Source organism: Anguilla rostrata, chromosome 14, assembly GCF_018555375.3.
Source record: "Anguilla rostrata isolate EN2019 chromosome 14, ASM1855537v3, whole genome shotgun sequence".
NCBI classification, from domain to species: domain Eukaryota; kingdom Metazoa; phylum Chordata; class Actinopteri; order Anguilliformes; family Anguillidae; genus Anguilla; species Anguilla rostrata.
In genome coordinates, this window is record NC_057946.1 from 731739 (window position 1) to 750875 (window position 19137).

Below are 19137 nucleotides of genomic sequence, written 5' to 3' on the forward strand. Positions count from 1 at the left end.
AGCAGTCAGAACCGCCCAGAGATTCCAGCGGCCCGTGTCCCAAACGGACTCTCTCAGTTCTGTGTAGAGTACAGCGTCTGAGTGCGTTTAGGGTTCTTTAGGACAGTGGCTGTGGCCACACAGATGTGCCGTGTTTGAGTGCGCTGTGCTGTGATTGGCTGCGTGATAACCCGGGTCAGAATCCAGCCGTATTGTTAAGTATGAAAAATGGCGGCCGTATATCAGCCCCCCCCCCCCAATGCGTGTAGGAATCAGAACGGCCGTCGCCCAGGGTCAGGGGAGAGACGGCGCACACTGAAACGCGGGGGAGGGGGGTCCTGAAGCGAGCCAGACGCCCCTCTGCTCTGTGCGGGATAGGGTTTCCCCTCGCTGGTCAGTGTTTCGGGGAAACGTCCCCCCCCCCCCAGCCTGATTCTATCTGCGCTGCTGTAAGCATGTGCAGCTGTGCCGGGCCGAGCAGCACTGGCACGTTTGAGTGGAGGAAGTCGTCTGCGTTGCATTTCCAGACTGACCCCCCTGCTTACAGTGGAAACTGCTGTAGAGTGCTCTGAGCTGTGTGCTGTCTGTCTTAGTGCTCTGAGCTGTGTGCTGTCTGTCTTAGTGCTCTGAGCTGTGTGCTGTCTGTCTTAGTGCTCTGAGCTGTGTGCTGTCTGTCTTAGTGCTCTGAGCTGTGTGCTGTCTGTCTTAGTGCTCTGAGCTGTGTGCTGTCTGTCTTAGTGCTCTGAGCTGTGTGCTGTCTGTCTTAGTGCTCTGTGCTGTGTGCTGTCTGTCTTAGTGCTCTGTGCTGTGTGCTGTCTGTCTTAGTGCTCTGAGCTGTGTGCTGTCTGTCTTAGTGCTCTGAGCTGTGTGCTGTCTGTCTTAGTGCTCTGAGCTGTGTGCTGTCTGTCTTAGTGCTCTGAGCTGTGTGCTGTCTGTCTTAGTGCTCTGAGCTGTGTGCTGTCTGTCTTAGTGCTCTGTGCTGTGTGCTATCTGTCTTAGTGCTCTGAGCTGTGTGCTGTCTGTCTTAGTGCGCTGGGCTGTGTGCTGTCTGTCTTAGTGCTCTGTGCTGTGTGCTGTCTGTCTTAGTGCGCTGGGCTGTGTGCTGTCTGTCTTAGTGCTCTGTGCTGTGTGCTGTCTGTCTTAGTGCTCTGAGCTGTGTGCTGTCTGTCTTAGTGCGCTGGGCTGTGTGCTGTCTGTCTTAGTGCTCTGAGCTGTGTGCTGTCTGTCTTAGTGCTCTGTGCTGTGTGCTGTCTGTCTTAGTGCTCTGTGCTGTGTGCTGTCTGTCTTAGTGCTCTGAGCTGTGTGCTGTCTGTCTTAGTGCTCTGAGCTGTGTGCTGTCTGTCTTGTGCTGGCGTTAGTGCTTATGCTCTGAGCTGTGTGCTGTCTGTCTTAGTGCTCTGAGCTGTGTGCTGTCTGTCTTAGTGCTCTGAGCTGTGTGCTGTCTGTCTTAGTGCTCTGTGCTGTGTGCTGTCTGTCTTAGTGCTCTGAGCTGTGTGCTGTCTGTCTTAGTGCTCTGAGCTGTGTGCTGTCTGTCTTAGTGCTCTGAGCTGTGTGCTGTCTGTCTTAGTGCTCTGAGCTGTGTGCTGTCTGTCTTAGTGCTCTGTGCTGTGTGCTGTCTGTCTTAGTGCTCTGAGCTGTGTGCTGTCTGTCTTAGTGCTCTGAGCTGTGTGCTGTCTGTCTTAGTGCTCTGAGCTGTGTGCTGTCTGTCTTAGTGCTCTGTGCTGTGTGCTATCTGTCTTAGTGCTCTGAGCTGTGTGCTGTCTGTCTTAGTGCGCTGGGCTGTGTGCTGTCTGTCTTAGTGCTCTGAGCTGTGTGCTGTCTGTCTTAGTGCTCTGAGCTGTGTGCTGTCTGTCTTAGTGCTCTGAGCTGTGTGCTGTCTGTCTTAGTGCTCTGAGCTGTGTGCTGTCTGTCTTAGTGCTCTGTGCTGTGTGCTGTCTGTCTTAGTGCTCTGAGCTGTGTGCTGTCTGTCTTAGTGCTCTGAGCTGTGTGCTGTCTGTCTTAGTGCTCTGAGCTGTGTGCTGTCTGTCTTAGTGCTCTGAGCTGTGTGCTGTCTGTCTTAGTGCTCTGTGCTGTGTGCTGTCTGTCTTAGTGCTCTGAGCTGTGTGCTGTCTGTCTTAGTGCTCTGAGCTGTGTGCTGTCTGTCTTAGTGCTCTGAGCTGTGTGCTGTCTGTCTTAGTGCTCTGTGCTGTGTGCTGTCTGTCTTAGTGCTCTGAGCTGTGTGCTGTCTGTCTTAGTGCTCTGAGCTGTGTGCTGTCTGTCTTAGTGCTCTGAGCTGTGTGCTGTCTGTCTTAGTGCTCTGGGGTGGTTCCGGGTTCAAGTCCCAGGTTGGGGCACAGCCTCTGTGTTCTTGGGCAAGGTTCTTAGGCTGGATTGGCTCAAGAAATCCAGCTTTGTAAAGGGAGGATGTGAAAATGTAAGTTGTTTTGGATGAATAAAATAGAAAGTTTTTTTTTTTTTTGGGTATCCTGTGTGGTTTTTTTTTTTAACATTTCAATGCAATACTCCAGGCCTCTATGCTGATTTTTTTTTTTCCCCCAAGGAGGGCATGTGCTCCTAAGTGTAAAAATATAGGAGCGCACTAGTGCATCACAACAAATCGTCCTTAAATGGGAGCAGTGTGACGCCCTGCTCTCTTTCTCGGGAGGACGTGTGTAAGCATGTCCGTCCTGCGCTTTATCGCAGTGCGCTTAGTGTGTGTGTTCCCTGTGCCTCACAGGGTGTGACGAAGGCGTTTTCTCTCAGGCTAGCCCTGTGCCACAGCCACGCAGGACTCTAAAACTGGGGCACTGAAGCCAAAGGTCATCTATTTATAGAACAGGAAAGGCTATTTCTGTTACAGGAAGTGCACTAAAGGGTTATTTTTCCTGTATGCTTTAGAGGCTGAGGTCATGAGCAGAGTCATTGGTCATGATCGCAGAATGCACGTCACACTCATCAGACAGCGCTGTGATGTGACGTCTGATTATCTGATGATTTTAATAATGGCGACTGGAAAAGAAGATGCTGCATTTGGTGTGTGGTGTGTTCCTGTTTTTCTTTGGTAGCTCTTCAATAGTGTTTATTGTATTGTGTGGTGTGGTAGTTTTCTTTTGGTAGCTGTTGTGTTGTGCTTTGTTCACCTTTAATTTCTTTATGACTTTGTCCTATTTCATTTCTTATACAAATACGGAAGAATAATTCAGTTTGACACTTGGCCTAGTTGAAAAGTGTCTTGATGTATTGATAGCTGGTATGGTGGTTAATATTAACCAGGATTGTGGGAGGGTAAACTGATTGGTAAATGGTAAATGGACTGCATTTATATAGCGCTTTCATCCAAAGCGCTTTACAATTGATGCCTCTCATTCACCCATTCACACACACACTCACACACCAACGGTGAAAGGCTGCCATGCAAGGTACCAATCAGCTCGTTGGGAGCAATTAGGGGTTAGGTGTCTTGCTCAGGGACACTTCGACATGCCGGCAACCCTCCGACCGCCAGACAACGGCTCTTACCTCCTGAACTATGTCGCCCCCACCCGTGATTGGGTGATGTTCAGGATTGTGGAAAGGTCAGCTGTGATTGGGTTAAGTTCAGGATTGTGGGAGGGTCAGGAATCATGTCATATTTGGACAGGAATCACAGAATATCCTGTGTGTAATCTCCGGGTTTGTCCTGTCTGTGTAATCTGATCAGGTCCTGGCTCTCTGTAATATTGGGTTTTTCTGTTCTTGAGATTCATTACTGTGTCTCTGTCCCTGGAAACACACACCGGTACAGGACGTGGGAACTGCTGGTGCTATGAGTCCAGTACAGGAACTCTCGTAAATGCAGTTCCTGTAGGGCTGTAGACTCTGGCTCGAGGAGGGGTAGGTAGTTTATCTCCAGTCCACATAGTTGCCTGTCATGTTTGAGTTACACTGTATCATACGACCAGTAGTGGACAGACCTGCTTCAGATATGCATTTTAAATACTTTAACTCTTTACGCGCAGGCTGGGTTTGAGAGCGAAGCCTGCAGATTCCTCACATGACTAATCAGAATGTGCATCTGTACATAATCATGTGATCTGCAGGACTCTGCATACATGTAAAGGGTTAAATTACATCAAATAGGGATTTGACCCAAATCTGACGGGAGAGTAATGATCAGGCAGCACCCAGGTGGTTGTTGGTTTCAGGCCCTGTGGAAATAGGGTTTGAGAAGACGGGCGGGTTCAGGTATGAGTTGGGATTTCACATGTCTGAAGAAAACAGAATTTCAAAGCTTTAGCAAGTCCAGAGGATACCCAGGCATCTGCAGGAGATTTAATAAGAGTGTGTTCCTGAAGATCTTTACTGCAGCACATAGTGAATACGTGTGCACTTGTGCATTCTTACACACACACTTGCATACATGCATGCACACGCGCTCTCACACACACGCACACGCGCCCTCACACACAAACACGCTTTACACATTGTGCACACTGTGGACATTACTCTGCTGAAAATATGTTAATGAGATTGAGGGAGATTAGTCTCAGCTTGCTTTACCCCTTAGGTGTGCGTGTGCTCGCAAATTACCAGCAGGGCACAGGAACAGGTGTGTGTGTGTGTGTGTGTGTGCGTGCGTATGTGCGTGCGTATGTGTGTGTGTCTGCGTGCATGCGTTCGTGCGTGCGTGTGAGTGAGTGTGTGTGTGTGTGTGTGTGCGCGTGTCTGTATGTGCGTGTGTGTGTGTGTGTGTCTGTGTGTGAGTGAGTGTGTGTGTTCATTAATCAACACCGATATACTACAGGCACTGGTGTTCTTGTGTGTAGATGAACTCAGACAGTACAGGAATACCTGTTGTTGGAAGGGAGCTGCTTGGCTTAAGTCTTGTGAGGTGCAGCCTTGCTGAGTGTGTAAGGTTCCCCTCCCAGGCTCAGAGGCCTGGTTAGCGCTCAGAAGCCTGATCGCTGTGCCGCGGGTTTCCTCTCGCGGCTCTGAGCTCCCCTGGCTGTGACTCTGTGGAACCTGTTTCTCCAGCGGTGGGCGTCTGAGAGGCGACGCCAGGATTCGGGCTCCATGTTGGGCAACCCTCCCGCAGCCGTGCCAGTCCGATCCTCACACACCCTGAACGCGCAATCGCAGAGATGTCCCAGCATGCCTCACTTCCTGAAACAACTGTCCTGTTGTAGTCAGGCCTCGTCATATTCATCGGACAGATGCGGCTTCTGGAACCACAGCTGCGTGTGTTTCGTAGCTGGTAGATGCCTGTGGATGAAAGTGCACTGTGTTTTTTGGCACTACGGGGAGGCAAATTCATCGCGTTGGGGCGCGGGGGCTATCCTAAGCTGGGGTGCTCACAGCTAAGGTAGTCGTTGTTGGTTTCTGTCGGGGTAAGAGTGCCGTGGCCTCGGTTCATGGGGCTGGGTGTGGAAGAGTCTCCTACGGGCTGGTGACCCCCCCCCCCGGCTCTGAGGCAGGGGCCCTTTCTCGAGAGGAGCACGCGAGTGCTTGCGTAAGAGCGCTGAGGGGGTATGGAGGGTTTGCGGGATCGCATCCAGAACTGTGTGGAAAACAGGACATTGTTTTTCTGCTCGCTTCAACAATTGGCCTTTAAAAAAAAAAAAATTCTAATTAAACTGCTTACTGGTCTGGCATTATGGTATTAAATAGTGCGTTCATCAAATTCTAAAGGTATTTTGAATATTTAAATGGTTTAAATGTGTTAGTTAACTTGTGAACACAGTTCAGTTGATAAGCTGCGGTTGATGTTTGTTCCTGTGGGACAGGGTTCCTCTGAATGGCAGTCATTACTGTCTGTAACAGTGTCATTATCTTGTGTACAGCGCATTGAGCGCACAGGACTGCGGTGTTTACTGAGAGCCCGTTGTGGCTCTGCTGGGCGGATTGAGGCCGCAGAGCATTCCGCAGAGAGACTAAAGTTAAATCAGCGTGGACCCGAATGAACCCGTCCCTCTGAGGAGAACAGTCTGGGTCCGGGGCGCGCAGCGATGAGAACGCTTTCAGAGGAAGTGGCCTGGCCCTGGACCTGTCCAGGAACATTTGTTTTACATTTTAACTGCGTTTAAAGTTTCTACGTTGTGTTTCAGTAGAAAATAAAATTACAAAATTACCAAAGGAATGATGATGTATGTGCTTTGGTCTCTGAAGTCCCCGTTGAGAGGTGTGTGGATTTGGCAGTCAGTGCTCAGGAGGGCTGTAAGGGCATGCATGTGTGAGAGGGTTCAGCACTGAGACTACTGCACTGAGACTCTACAGCACAGACTGTACTGCACTGAGATTCTACAGCACTGAGCCTCTACTGCACTGAGACTACTGCTCTAAGACTGCTGCATTATGACTGCTGCACTAAGGCTGCTGCACTGAGACTCTTTACTGTGCTGAAACAGACTTGCTTTACTGCACTGAATCTCTTTGCTGTGCTGTGCTTTAGTAAGGCAGGGATTTTCTGGCATATTTTAATTCCCTTGAATGTGCCACACTGGCACTAGCATTTTGATGACAGCATCCACCCAAAGCAAAAGCGTTTATCCTGTTTCTGCAGTCATGGTGAAAGCCACATCACTCAGTTTGCCTGAATGTGTACTTTTTATAGAGCACCGCATCTCAAGGTCCAAATATGTGAAATGATCCTGGGTAAGCAGTAGTGTTAACCCTTTCACTGCTCTGATTGCACAGATCTGCTTGAATAGCCCTCAGGCTATGATAAGTCACTGATGCCAAGATCAGTGACTGACCATTGATGATGGGCAGTCATTTACTTAAACATCGTGATCGTTTCTGCTACTTGAATTCTGGCGTTCTCTCTGTTAGCCTCGGCTAACTCCGCGCACCCTCAGCCTTCGCTGGTCTACTAAACCACCTTCACTTCTCTCGGGTTTTTACAGACTGGCTTTCATGTGGAGGCCGCAGTGTTGCTGTGGAAACCAGAGCATGTCCGTGTGGCTCTCTGCGTGCGTGGCGTTGCGTGTTCTCAGCGCTGCGTGTTCTCAGCGCTGCGTGTTCTCAGTGCTGCGTGTTCTCAGCATTGCGTGTTCCCAGCGCTGCGTGTTCTTGCTGCGTGTTCTCAGCGCTGCGTGTTCTCAGCGCTGCGTGTTCTCAGCGCCGCGTGTTTTTTCGGCGCTCCGTCCCGTGTTTAAGGGCACGTGGTCCCCCCCTCTGTCCCGACCGCGCGCCCCCTCGACCCGCCGTCCTCTCGCAGGAAGCTGATAAGTTCCCCGTCTATTTTTAAAGCGCGCCGGAGTCTGCAGGGGCTGCGGGTTTCACTCAGCGGCTCGGCTGTGGAAGAATAACACGCTGCCTCTCAAAGACAACAGGAAGGCCGGCCTGCTCGGGACGGCCAGACTCCTCAGAGATGAGTCTCTCAGCGGAGCTTTGAACCACTGGCTCCTAAATGGAGTGAAAAATCCCAAATGAACCATTCCCACCTGTGGTCATTAGTCCTGCCCGTCTCCAGAGTCCCGGAGCGGGGTCAGGAGCAGCCAGAGGAAGAGAGGAAGCTTCTGAGAGTGCGCCGGGTTTGATGGGATATGTCCTGACTCTGTGGGTGGAAACACGTGACCTTAGCTGAGTGTGTTTTTAATCAGCCAACGCTGTGTGGTATCTGCGTCCGTGTGGCACATACTTTCTGACCTACATAAGACCAGCGTAAGCCTCTTCTGTGAATTCACAAAGCAGTGTGAATACTCGTTTAGAAATTTCAAAAATGAACTAATCACAAAAGAGCCAACTGGTAACCCTATCCTTGAAATAAATAAACTTGTACGCTTGAATGAAGTGAACCAAATGTTGGAATATTTTAGACATTTTTCAAGGGTGGTTGTAGAAAGGATTGCAGAAGTCAGGCCAGTGTTCTCTCTCTGACCTTTTCCTGTTATGGAAGTTAGTGTTTTTATGTAATGGAACTTACAAAGTGTATCCGTATAAGTAAGGGTTTTCATGTAATGAAAGTTAAACAGTGTGTCCTTCTTAGTAATAGAAATTGTGTTTCTCTACAAGTAGTAGAAGTCACGACGTGTTTCTTTACTGGGAGTGTGTTCCTGTAGTGGACGTTCCCCTGGAGTCCAGCTTGTCCGTGTTCTGATGCTATTTCTCTGCGTTTTGTTCGTTTCCTGTTTCTGCAGCGGCAGACCCGGATCAGATAAGTGCTGAGAGTTTGGTCTTGGCCAGCGGGGCTTGTGCTGGGCTCTGTCTGTGCTGGGACGCTCATAAATTCACGTGGGCCCTTCTAGATAATGCTTAAGTGTTTCCTGTTTTTCCAGGGGCCGCCCTGCCCGTTCCTCTGCTCAAATCTAAACACGGGCACTGACTGCAGTCTGCAGTCCCTCCCAGTCCCCTGTGGCTCAGCCAATCAGTCACTGCCTTATCGCCCATCAGCCAATCAGTCACTCTGCCTTATCGCCCATCAGCCAATCAGTCACTGCCTTATCTCCCATCAGCCAATCAGTCACTGCCTTATCGCCCATCAGCCAATCAGTCACTGCCTTACCGGCCATCAGCCAATCAATCACTCTGCCTTACCGCCCATCAGCCAATCAGTCACTGCCTTATCGCCCATCAGCCAATCAGTCACTGCCTTATCGCCCATCAGCCAATCAGTCACTCTGCCTTATCGCCCATCAGCCAATCAGTCACTCTGCCTTATCGCCCATCAGCCAATCAGTCACTCTGCCTTACCGCCCATCAGCCAATCAGTCACTCTGCCTTACCGCCCATCAGCCAATCAGTCACTCTGCCTTACCGCCCATCAGCCAATCAGTCACTCTGCCTTACCGCCCATCAGCCAATGAGTCACTCCGCCTTATCACCCATTGGCCAATCAGTCACTCCGCCCTCGGTCCATGTCTAAGGCTGCTCTTGGTGCTGGTCTCTCCTGCTGAAAGAGCTCTTGCTGTGTTTGTGCTTGTGCTGTACCCAGCATCCTCTGGGGCCTGAAGCGTCTATGTCCTGTCTGAGGGGGTGGAGTTACCACCTGTCAGTCATGGGCTGTCTCAGGGCTGGGCTGGCACTGGGCTGGCATTGGGCTGGCCACAGCTCAAAAGCACCTTTTGAGCTGTGGATTAGTTACTCTTGTTTTATTTTATTGTGTGCGTGTGTGTGTGTGCGTGTGTTTGTGCATGTGTGTGTGTTTGTGCATGTGTATCTGTGTGTGTGTATGTGTATCTGTGTGTGTGTATGTAGGTGTGTTTGTGCATGTGTGTGTGTGTGTGTGTGTAAATCTGCGCGTGTGTGTTCTCCAGTAAGTGGGTGATAATCTCTGGCATTAGGAGGCCTTTGTTTGGCTCTTATATCTGCTGCTGTTGATCACCGTCTGTTTGCTTTTAGGGAGTGTCTGTGGGGCTGGAGAGGCCTGCTGTTCTCTGCTGCAATCTCATGACTGCACACCCAGCAGGAGGGTTAGGGTTAGGGTTAGTGAATCACAGGGTGTTGGGTTAGGGTTAGGGTTAGTGAATCACAGGGTGTTGTCATATTGAGCTGAAAGTCTCTCGTCTGGTTCCTCCTGGGCTCTGTTGTTGTTCAGCTCTTTATCGATCAGCTGAAGCACTTTTTCTCTCATCAGTCCGCCTCGCCTGGTTTCCTGGGCCTGAAGTGAACTGAAGGTGAAAGTTAAATCCCATGTGCAGACTCTGGATTGGGCACCACTGGGTTAAGAAGGGCCCTGATTTAAAGTCTTACAGAGCCTGTCAGTATTGTGTTGTGTGCGATTGTTTATGAAGATTGGGGTCATATTTGCACAGTCGCGAGCACTGACCGCTGCACATGTGTTTGAAATCTCTGTATTTGAACCGGCAGACTGAAGAAGCTGAGGCAAAGCAAACGCTCTGTGTGAGAGTTGAGTAATCTCTGGATTTGAACTCGGAGCCTGATGAAGCCGAGACAAAGCCAGCGTTCGGGGTAAGAGCCCTGTGTAAGAGCTTGGTGTAAGAGTTTGGTGTGAGAGTTGAGTAATCTCTGGATTTGAGCTCGGAGCCTGAAGAAGCCGAGACAAAGCCAGCGTTCGGTGTAAGAGTTCTGTGTAAGAGCTTGGTGTAAGAGTTTGGTGTAAGAGTTTGGTGTGAGAGTTGAGTAATCTCTGGATTGAATGGAGCTGAGAGCGGACAAGCCATGTTCTGTAAGAGTTGAGTAATCTCTGGATTTGAACTCGGAGCCTGAAGAAGCCGAGACAAAGCCAGCGTTGGGTGTAGGAGTTGAGTAATCTCTGTGGTTAAAGCCGTGCCTGCAGCAGTCCGTGAGTCTGAACATGTCTGAGGAGATCCTGCATGTCATTCAGCAGGCTTGTACTACAGCGCTGTACATGGGGGGATGGCTAAACCTCCAAACACGTTCATTTCATAACACACACAACTGAATAGTTAAAATAGGGGGGGTGTTTGGACTGAGATGTGCTGATTATAGGTCTACATTTTGGTCTTTGCAAGTAAGCGCAATCACAGCCGTTTTTCTGTCTGAGATTTGTGGTTTCAAAAATAGCATTAATAAACAATAAGGTTTATATTTGTGTAGCACCTCGCAGAAAATCTCCTGGCTCCATTTGCTTCACACCAGGCGGGTAATACTAGCAATAAATAATGTGCCCCTCCACTGAGTAACAAGTACAAAATCAGCTGACAAATAAACAGGCCAGGAAGTGGAGCGCAGCCCGATCTGTGTTTAGGCATTTCTGTTCTGACCACGTGGCTCTGTGCTGGTTCTGTTTGGGGATTGGTTCATTAACACTTTACACTCTTTCATTTCCTTGGAGTACGCTGGATAGCATGTGGTGTAATATGTCTGTTTTGGGTGGGCGTTTCTATTCCAGATTTGTTCCTGATAATAAATGAGGCTGGGTGGGTCGTGCGTGGGTCTGTCGGTGCGGCCTCTTGTTCTGCCGTGTTCCTCGCCCGTCCGGCAGGATCGGGGTCTGGAGTAAATTTGATCGCTCAGAGGGGCCGCAGTAACTCAGAGGGGGGCTGTCGTGTGCGGGGGTTCTGGCAGAGCGGGGATCCTGGGACGGGGGGGTTCTGGGACAGAGGGGCCGGGACAGGGGGGGCCAGGACAGGGGGGTTCTGGGATAGGGGGGGGTCCTGGGACGAGGGGGGCCAGGACAGGGAGGATCCTGGGATGGGGAGGTCCTGGGCCAGGGGGGTCCTGGGACAGGGGGGTCCTGGAATGGCGATGGTTTCCTTAAGCGAATGCAGCTGTCATTACACATGGGCAGCGTCTGCAATCAGATGAGACAGCGCCCCCCTCAGGGTGTTGCTGGGAGCGCTTGTTCCTGATTGAGTTTGCTGAAATTTGAGCTGGTTTCTGAAAGGGTCACATTGTGAGGAGCGTTTATACGGGCGTGTCCTCACATCAAAGGCTGTGTCAGGGCAACGCAGTCTGGCTGTCTGTGCGTTTGGGTCCTGGTGTGGCCCGATCCCTCCCAGGGGGTCCGGTTCCGTTCTGAGACCTGCTGAAGCTGTGCTTCTGCTCCTCAGAAGAGGGGCGTGGCTGAGAGGGGGTTGGGCGGGGCTGAGAGGGGGTTGGGTTAGTGAGGAGGTCTTCGTCACCTTCAGCGTCATCTTGAGCTGCGGGGATGGGGGGGTAACTGAAGCACTGTGGGCTTCCAGCACCGTAGTGTGTGTGTGTGTGCGTGTGCGAGTGTGTGCGTGCGCGCGTGAGTGTGTCTGTATGCGTGTGTGTGTGTCTGTGTGTGTGTGAGTGTGAGTGTGTGTGTCTGTGCGTGTGCGAGTGAGTGTGTGTGAGTGTGAGTGTGTGTGCGAGTGTGTCTGTGTGTGTGTGTGCGTGTGTGTGTGTGTACGTGCGTGTGTGTGAGTGTGTGTGAGAGAGTGTGTGTGCGTGTGTGCGTGTGTGCTGTGTGTGTGTGTGTGTGAGTGCGTGTGTGTCTGTGTGTGTGCTGTGTGCGTGTGTGTCGGAGTGTGCGTGGACGTGTGTGTGTGCGGGCGGCGTGCATGCACGTGTGCGTGTGTGTGTCTGTGTGCGTGTGCGTCTGTGTGTGTGTGTGCAAGCGAGCGTGTGTGTGCGAGCGTGTGTGTGTCTGTGTCTGTGTGCGTGTGCGTCTGTGTGTTTGCGTGTGCGTCTGTGTGTGTGTGTCTGTGAGTGTCTGTGAGTGTGTGTGTGTTCGAGCGAGTGTGTGTGTGTGTGTGTGCGCGCGTGTGCGTGCGTGTGTGTGTGTCTGTGTCGCTGTTTTGTATGGTATGTGTGTGTGTGTGTGTGTGTGTGTGTCTGTGTGTGTGCGAGTGTGTGTGTGTGTGTGTGTTTTTTATGATCTGCTTTTGCAGGTTCAGCTGCTAGGCTCAGCAGGGGGCTGGGATAACTGTGTCGGGTTCCAGCACCTTCCGCAAATAGAGCTGCTCTCTGCCCACCTCAGCCTTTCAGCCTGACCCCGCTCTGCCACACTGCAGTACAGCCAGCCCTCCAGGGGACTGCCTGCTGCCCACCCATTGCCCGCTGCCCCCCCACTGCCCGCTGCCCACCACCCACCACCCCCCGCCGCTCCCTGCTGCCCACTCCCCACTGCCCACCGCCCGCTGCCCACCACCCACCGCCTGCTCCCTGCTGCCCACCGCCCGCTGCCCACCGCCCGTGGCATGCACACGCTGAGACGCTGATGTCCGTCTCTAATGGAGACCGGGATTCTGGCGCAGCACCAACGTTTACGCGCGGGTGCACTAACGGTGCGTTCCTACTTTCGCTCAGGGTGCATGCTGGGACTGTCAGACCTCCCCTGACAGACATGATTGAGTGTGTGTTCACATCGCTGTGAAAACAGGAAAAACGTGGGAACAGAATGGTTTGTTCTACTGCTAGAATTCAGTTTTGCATATTTACATTTTGAAATTGTGTCAACCGCCAAGCTTATTTGTAGTTTGCCCGTTTGTCCCATTTCCCAGTGAGGAGGAAAATCGCCCCTCACAGCAAGAAGTCAGTCCGCTCTGCTGCAGAGCCCCCCACCCCCGGTGCAGAGGACCCCAGGCCCCGTCCCGTCTGCGTGGGTGAAAACTCCAGACTGTGAAATATGAGCGTTCCCACTCTGCTGCCCTGGTGCCTTTACAGCGGGGGGGTCAGAGAGAGCGTTACCCCCCCAGCCCCCACCGTCCCGTCCCACCCCCACCACAACCCCTCGCTCACTCCCCTCTCACAGCTGAACCTGTCCACTGCCCGGCAACCCCCGCCCAGGATTCTGCTCTTATTTAAGAGGAGTACACGGTGTTTGAGTTCCGAGCAGCAGTGTAGACATGGACGTGCTGTGTCGGCGTGTTCGGGTGAACTGCGTCTGCGTCGCTAGGCCAGGCTGCGTGACTGTGGGGCTCTGACAGGTCCCCGTTTCTGTAGCTCTGTTCTGAGAACTGTGGGGGTACGATGTCTCACCCGTTAAACACCTCACTGCAGGAGCCTGTGAATCAGGGTTTACCTCCTGAGATTCAGGGGTTGCGCACGATGAGCCTGTGAATCAGGGTTTACCTCCTGAGATTCAGGGGGAGCGCACGATGAGCCTGTGAATCAGGGTTTACCTCCTGAGATTCAGGGGGAGCGCACGATGAGCCTGTGAATCAGGGTTTACCTCCTGAGATTCAGGGGGAGCGCACGATGAGCCTGTGAATCAGGGTTTACCTCCTGAGATTCAGGGGAGCGCACGATGAGCCTGTGAAACAGGGTTTACCTCCTGAGATTCAGGGGAGCGCACGATGAGCCTGTGAATCAGGGTTTACCTCTGAGATTCAGGGGGACACAATGAGCCTGTGAATCAGGGTTTACTCATAGATTGGCGAGGAGTGCCATGAGCCTGGAATCAGGGTTTACTCCGAGTTTCAGGGGGAGTGCACAATGAGCCTGTGAATAGGGTTTACCTCCTGAGATTCAGGAGCCGGATGAGCCTGTGATGGGTTTACCTCCTGAGATTCAGGGGGAGCGCACGATGAGCCTGTGAATCAGGGTTTACCTGCTGAGATTCAGGGGGAGCGTACAATGAGCCTGTGAATCAGGGTTTAATAATTAATGTGGGCTGTTAAGGAGGCTCTGGCCTCCGACCCTTGAAGGAAAGGATCGGGTTTGAGGCGGATCAGATTTGTGCGGCTCGGTACTGCAGATGGTGGTCAGTGCTGTTTTTATTAAATGTGTAATTAGCCTAAATTAGTTTTTAAATGGCTATAGACTTTTTCAGATCCAAATAAATTACCCACTGCTGGCTATCAGGAGCTGATGATGCCCCTGTGTGTGTGTGTCTGTGTCTGTGTCTGTGTGTGTGTGTGTGTGTGCGTGTGGTGTCAATGAAAATATAGAAGGCAAACAAACCTAAAAGATGAGACTCAGAGATTCTTGGAAACTGCAAGACTAACACTGTTGTTGTTCTGGGAAATGCAGGAAGTGTGTGTGTTTCAGTTCTGTAGTTCTGAGTCATGCAGGAAGTGTGTGTGTTTCAGTTCTGTAGTTCAGGAGCATGCAGGCTGTGTATACTGGTTCAGTTTTTCTGGAAAAATCCCAAACAACCAGCTGAGCGGTTTTGTCATGAATATGGTTGTGCTGGCCAGAGGGGCGGAGCCTGAGGAAGGGGTGGGGCCAGAATGGTGGAGCTGGAGGGAGGGGCAGAGCTGGGTGTGGAGCAGTAGTGTGGAGCAGAGGGTCAAAGCCGGAGGAGGGGTTTAGCTGGATAGAGGGGCGGAGCTGGAGAGTCGGTCATTGGGGCGGAGCCTGGTTGAGGGGCGGAGCTGGAGTACAGGTCATTGGGGCGGAGCCTGGTTGAGGGGCGGAGCTGGAGAGTCGGTCAGTGGGGCGGAGCCTGGTTGAGGGGCGGAGCTGGAGTCGGTCAGTCGGGCGGAGCCTGATTGAGGGGTGGAGCTGGAGAGTCGGTCATTGGGGTGGAGCCTGGTTGAGGGGCGGGGCTGGAGAGTTGGTCATTGGGGTGGAGCCTGGTTGAGGGGCGGAGCTGGAGAGGTGGTCATTGGGGCGGAGCCTGATTGAGGGGCGGGGCTGGGTTGGGTTGGGCGGTGTGATGACTGAGGCCTGAGGTCACTGGAGCACAGCCCTGTCACCAGCGCCAGGTTATTAATGAGGCCCATTACTGACTGCAGGGCACAAATCCATCCAGTCCCTGAAATAACACTGTGTGGGGCCTATCCGCTCAGAAATCTTACAAAAACACCGCCCCTCCTGACAGATGGGTTCTCAGAGGGCGTGCGGACTGCAGTGGCAGGAGGAATGTGTCCAATCTGTGTGCATAAATACATCCATTAGTGTTTGAGCCCGCTTGCGCATTGTTGGAAATTTGGCATGACCGTAAGAATCTGAAATACTTCCCTCCTCTAGGGAGCCAAAACGAGGCCAGACTGTAGTACATATAGAGCAGTGCATGCTGGGGTTAGAGCAGTGCATGCTGGGATTTCAGTACTGTGATTTGATTGGGCCCCTCCATGCTCAGGTTGTGGCTGAAAGTTCCTTTTTTATTGGATGGCGGGAGAAAGCTCCCTGTGCATTTACTCTGCTTCTAAACTGTCATTTTCATTTCAGCAGTACCCCATCCAAACAATTTTGTTTTGGAAAATAAGCATGTGTTCAATCCGTGGGTCAGGCGGCCAGGCATGTGATTTTTATTTTTATTTAGCCCTGCCCCCCCAGTGAGGAAATACAGCTCTTCAGACGCGTGATGCCTCAGTCAGGGGCCTGATCCTGTCGCTTGGACACATGCAGTTCATCACACGCTTCAGCGCCCTCTGGTGGGGGTGGTGGGGGGGGGGGTGATGCTTTGGGGTTACTCCTGCTGTCTGTGTGCGAAGGGTTAATGACAGCTGCGTAACTGGGCTGTGAGTGAGCAGTGATTGATGTGTCCCCCCCCCCCCAGGCTCACGAGTGGAGTAAGAACGACGAGCGGTTGCTGGCGGCAGTGGAGCATGGAGAAGCAGACAAGGTCTCCGCCCTGCTGGCCAAGAAGGGCGCCAGCGCCACCAAGCTGGACGGGGACGGAAAATCAGCGTGAGTATCAATGCGTCTGCGCAGATCTGTGTACGGCTGCGTGAGTACAGCTACGTCTGCGCAGCTGTGTGTGAGTATCGCTACGTCTACGTGAGTATCGCTACGACTGCGCAGATCTGGGTATGTCTGCGTGAGTATCGCTTCGACTGCGCAGATCTGGGTATGTCTGCGTGAGTATCAATGCGTCTGCGCACATCTGTGTACGGCTGCGTGAGTACAGCTACGTCTGCGCAGCTGTGTGTGAGTATCGCTACATCTGCGTGAGTACTGCCACGTCTGCGTGAGTATCGCTACGACTGCGCAGATCTGGGTATGTCTGCGTGAGTATCACTACGGCTGCACAGATCTGGGTATGTCTGCGTGAGTATCAATGCGTCTGCGCAGCTGTGTGTGAGTATGACACGCTGTATCAGAGCTCTGTGACATGTCCTCAGGCCCAGGTCTCTGAGCTGGTCTTTGTAGGCTCGCCCCCTCCTCTGCGCATCGTGAGCAGACCGCGCAGCTCGGGGAGCAGACGCAGCCGCTGGCGGTTAATGGAGTGCAGGGCAGTCTGAGCGCTCCGCGTGTGAGACTCTCTGTCCAGCACAACGGCTCTCTGTCCGGCCGCTGAAGACTGCTGTTTAGACTGTCTGGCCTCTAAGAAAAAAGAAAAAATACATTTAAAAAACTAGCAGCTGCTGTATGATTTCTGTTTGCCAGCCTGCTCGCTAAAAATAGCCACACCACTCACTGCTGTTGCGCTGATTTAATGAAGCTAATTAGTCTTTTAATCGCCACTCGCATCCCAACTCTTATCACTCCCCAACAGTTCCTTCTGATGCTGTCAGTCATTTTGAGAGATGCCTGTCATTCTGAGATGTCAGAGCGAACGTTAGATCAGATTGGGCTCGTTACTGCATGCAGTTCAGTCCGCGTTCCTTCTCCATCCGCTGTATGTCTGACTCGTGTGACTCAGGATATTCTCTTGAGTGGGTCTCAGTCGGCTTTCTTTGGGTTGTGAATGTGCACATCCATCTGAAAGCTGTTTGTGGCCACGTTTGCAGACCTGAAAAGACCAAGCTGTGATCCTAACGATGCTGTGGTGCAACTGCTGCATGTGACCCTGCACATAGGGAGGGGGCGGTGGGGGGGGGGACTGGGACAGGCAGGGAGGGGGCGGTTGGGGGGGGACTGGGACAGGCAGGGATGGGGCGGTGGGGGGGGGACTGGGACAGGCAGGGAGGGGGGGGGGGGGGGACGTAAACATTTCACACCTGAGCTCAGCGGGACACGCCCACGTTCGGCCCGTAGACGTTCCAGCGCAATCTGCCGTCTGTTCCTCCGCCCCCCTCACTTGAGCACGTGTGGGCGTGCAAATCTGTTGCCCGAGCTTCGAGGTGCAGTCGGCAGGGTGGGCAGTGCTGGGGGGGGGGTCCTGGGCTGGGGGTGGTTTGATGGGAAAAGTGCAGCTAGATGGCCTCCACACTGAAGCTGGAGGGGTGTGTGGAATTGTCTCTATTAAAAGAAAAAAGGTTACATTTTCATGTTCACTGTCTTAGCAGTATATACAAAATAAAGCCTGATTTGTTTTCATGCTTTATACACTGAACCTTTTAGAAAATTCTAATTTGCAATTGTGATACCTCCCTTTGCAAAGAACTAGCTTTTTTTGAGAGTATGAAAACTGGGTATGAGAAAACTAGCCTATATTGTTGGGTCTGATTGATGTGAAATGAAAAGGCTTTATTGGTGCTGATTGATGTTAGCAGTGTGAAATGAAAAGGCTTTATTTTTGGGTCTGATTGATGTACACAGTGTGAAATGAAAGGCTTTATTGTTGGGTCTGATTGATGTACACAGTGTGAAATGAAAGGCTTTATTGTTGGGTCTGATTGATGTACACAGTGTGAAATGAAAAGGCTGTATTGTTGTCGCTGATTGATGTTAGCAGTGTGAAATGAAAAGGCTTTATTGTTGGGTCTGATTGATGTACACAGTGTGAAATGAAAAGGCTTTATTGTTGGGTCTGATTGATGTACACAGTGTGAAATGAAAAGGCTTTATTGTTGGGTCTGATTGATGTACGCAGTGTGAAATGAAAAGGCTTTATTGTTGGCGCTGATTGATGTTAGCAGTGTGAAATGAAAAGGCTTTATTGTTGGGTCTGATTGATGTTAGCAGTGTGAAATGAAAAGGCTGTATTGTTGGCGCTGATTGATGTTAGCAGTGTGAAATGAAAAGGCTTTATTGTTGGGTCTGATTGATGTTAGCAGTGTGAAATGAAAAGGCTGTATTGTTGGGTCTGATTGATGTTAGCAGTGTGAAATGAAAAGGCTTTATTGTTGGGTCTGATTGATGTTAGTGTGAAATGAAAAGGCTTTATTGTTGGGTCTGATTGATGTTAGCAGTGTGAAATGAAAAGGCTTTATTGTTGGGTCTGATTGATGTTCAGTGTGAAATGAAAAGGCTGTGTTGTTGGGTCTGATTGATGTTAGCAGTGTGAAATGAAAAGGCTGTGTTGTTGGGTCTGATTGATGTACACAGTGTGAAATGAAAAGGCTTTATTGTTGGGTCTGATTGATGTAGGCTACACAGTGTGAAATGAAAAGGCTGTATTGTTGGCGCTGATTGATGTTAGCAGTGTGAAATGAAAAGGCTTTATTGTTGGGTCTGATTGATGTTAGCAGTGTGAAATGAAAAGGCTTTATTGTTGGGTCTGATTGATGTACACAGTGTGAAATGAAAAGGCTGTATTGTTGGGTCTGATTGATGTTAGCAGTGTGAAATGAAAAGGCTTTATTGTTGGGTCTGATTGATGTTAGCAGTGTGAAATGAAAAGGCTTTATTGTTGGCGCTGATTGATGTTAGCAGTGTGAAATGAAAAGGCTTTATTGTTGGGTCTGATTGATGTTAGCAGTGTGAAATTAAAAGGCTGTATTGTTGGGTCTGATTGATGTTAGCAGTGTGAAATGAAAAGGCTTTATTGTTGGGTCTGATTGATGTACACAGTGTGAAATGAAAAGGCTTTATTGTTGGGTCTGATTGATGTTAGCAGTGTGAAATGAAAAGGCTGTATTGTTGGGTCTGATTGATGTTAGCAGTGTGAAATGAAAAGGCTTTATTGTTGGGTCTGATTGATGTTAGCAGTGTGAAATGAAAAGGCTGTATTGTTGGTGCTGATTGATGTTAGCAGTGTGAAATAAAAAGGCTTTATTGTTGGGTCTGATTCATGTTAGCAGTGTGAAATGAAAAGGC

At 51.0% G+C, this 19137-nt stretch overlaps 1 protein-coding gene across 16 annotated transcripts in view; it reads left to right on the forward strand.

The window, feature by feature from the left end:
* The window catches only part of rai14 (retinoic acid induced 14), a 57252-nt gene that overhangs the window by 16594 nt on the left and 21521 nt on the right, over positions 1-19137 (forward strand). For all 16 annotated transcript variants that reach the window (XM_064307212.1, XM_064307198.1, XM_064307196.1 and 13 more), the window contains exon 3: positions 15773-15903. In XM_064307212.1, the coding sequence (XP_064163282.1) occupies positions 15773-15903 (131 nt within the window). The remainder of the gene's footprint in view (positions 1-15772; positions 15904-19137) is intronic.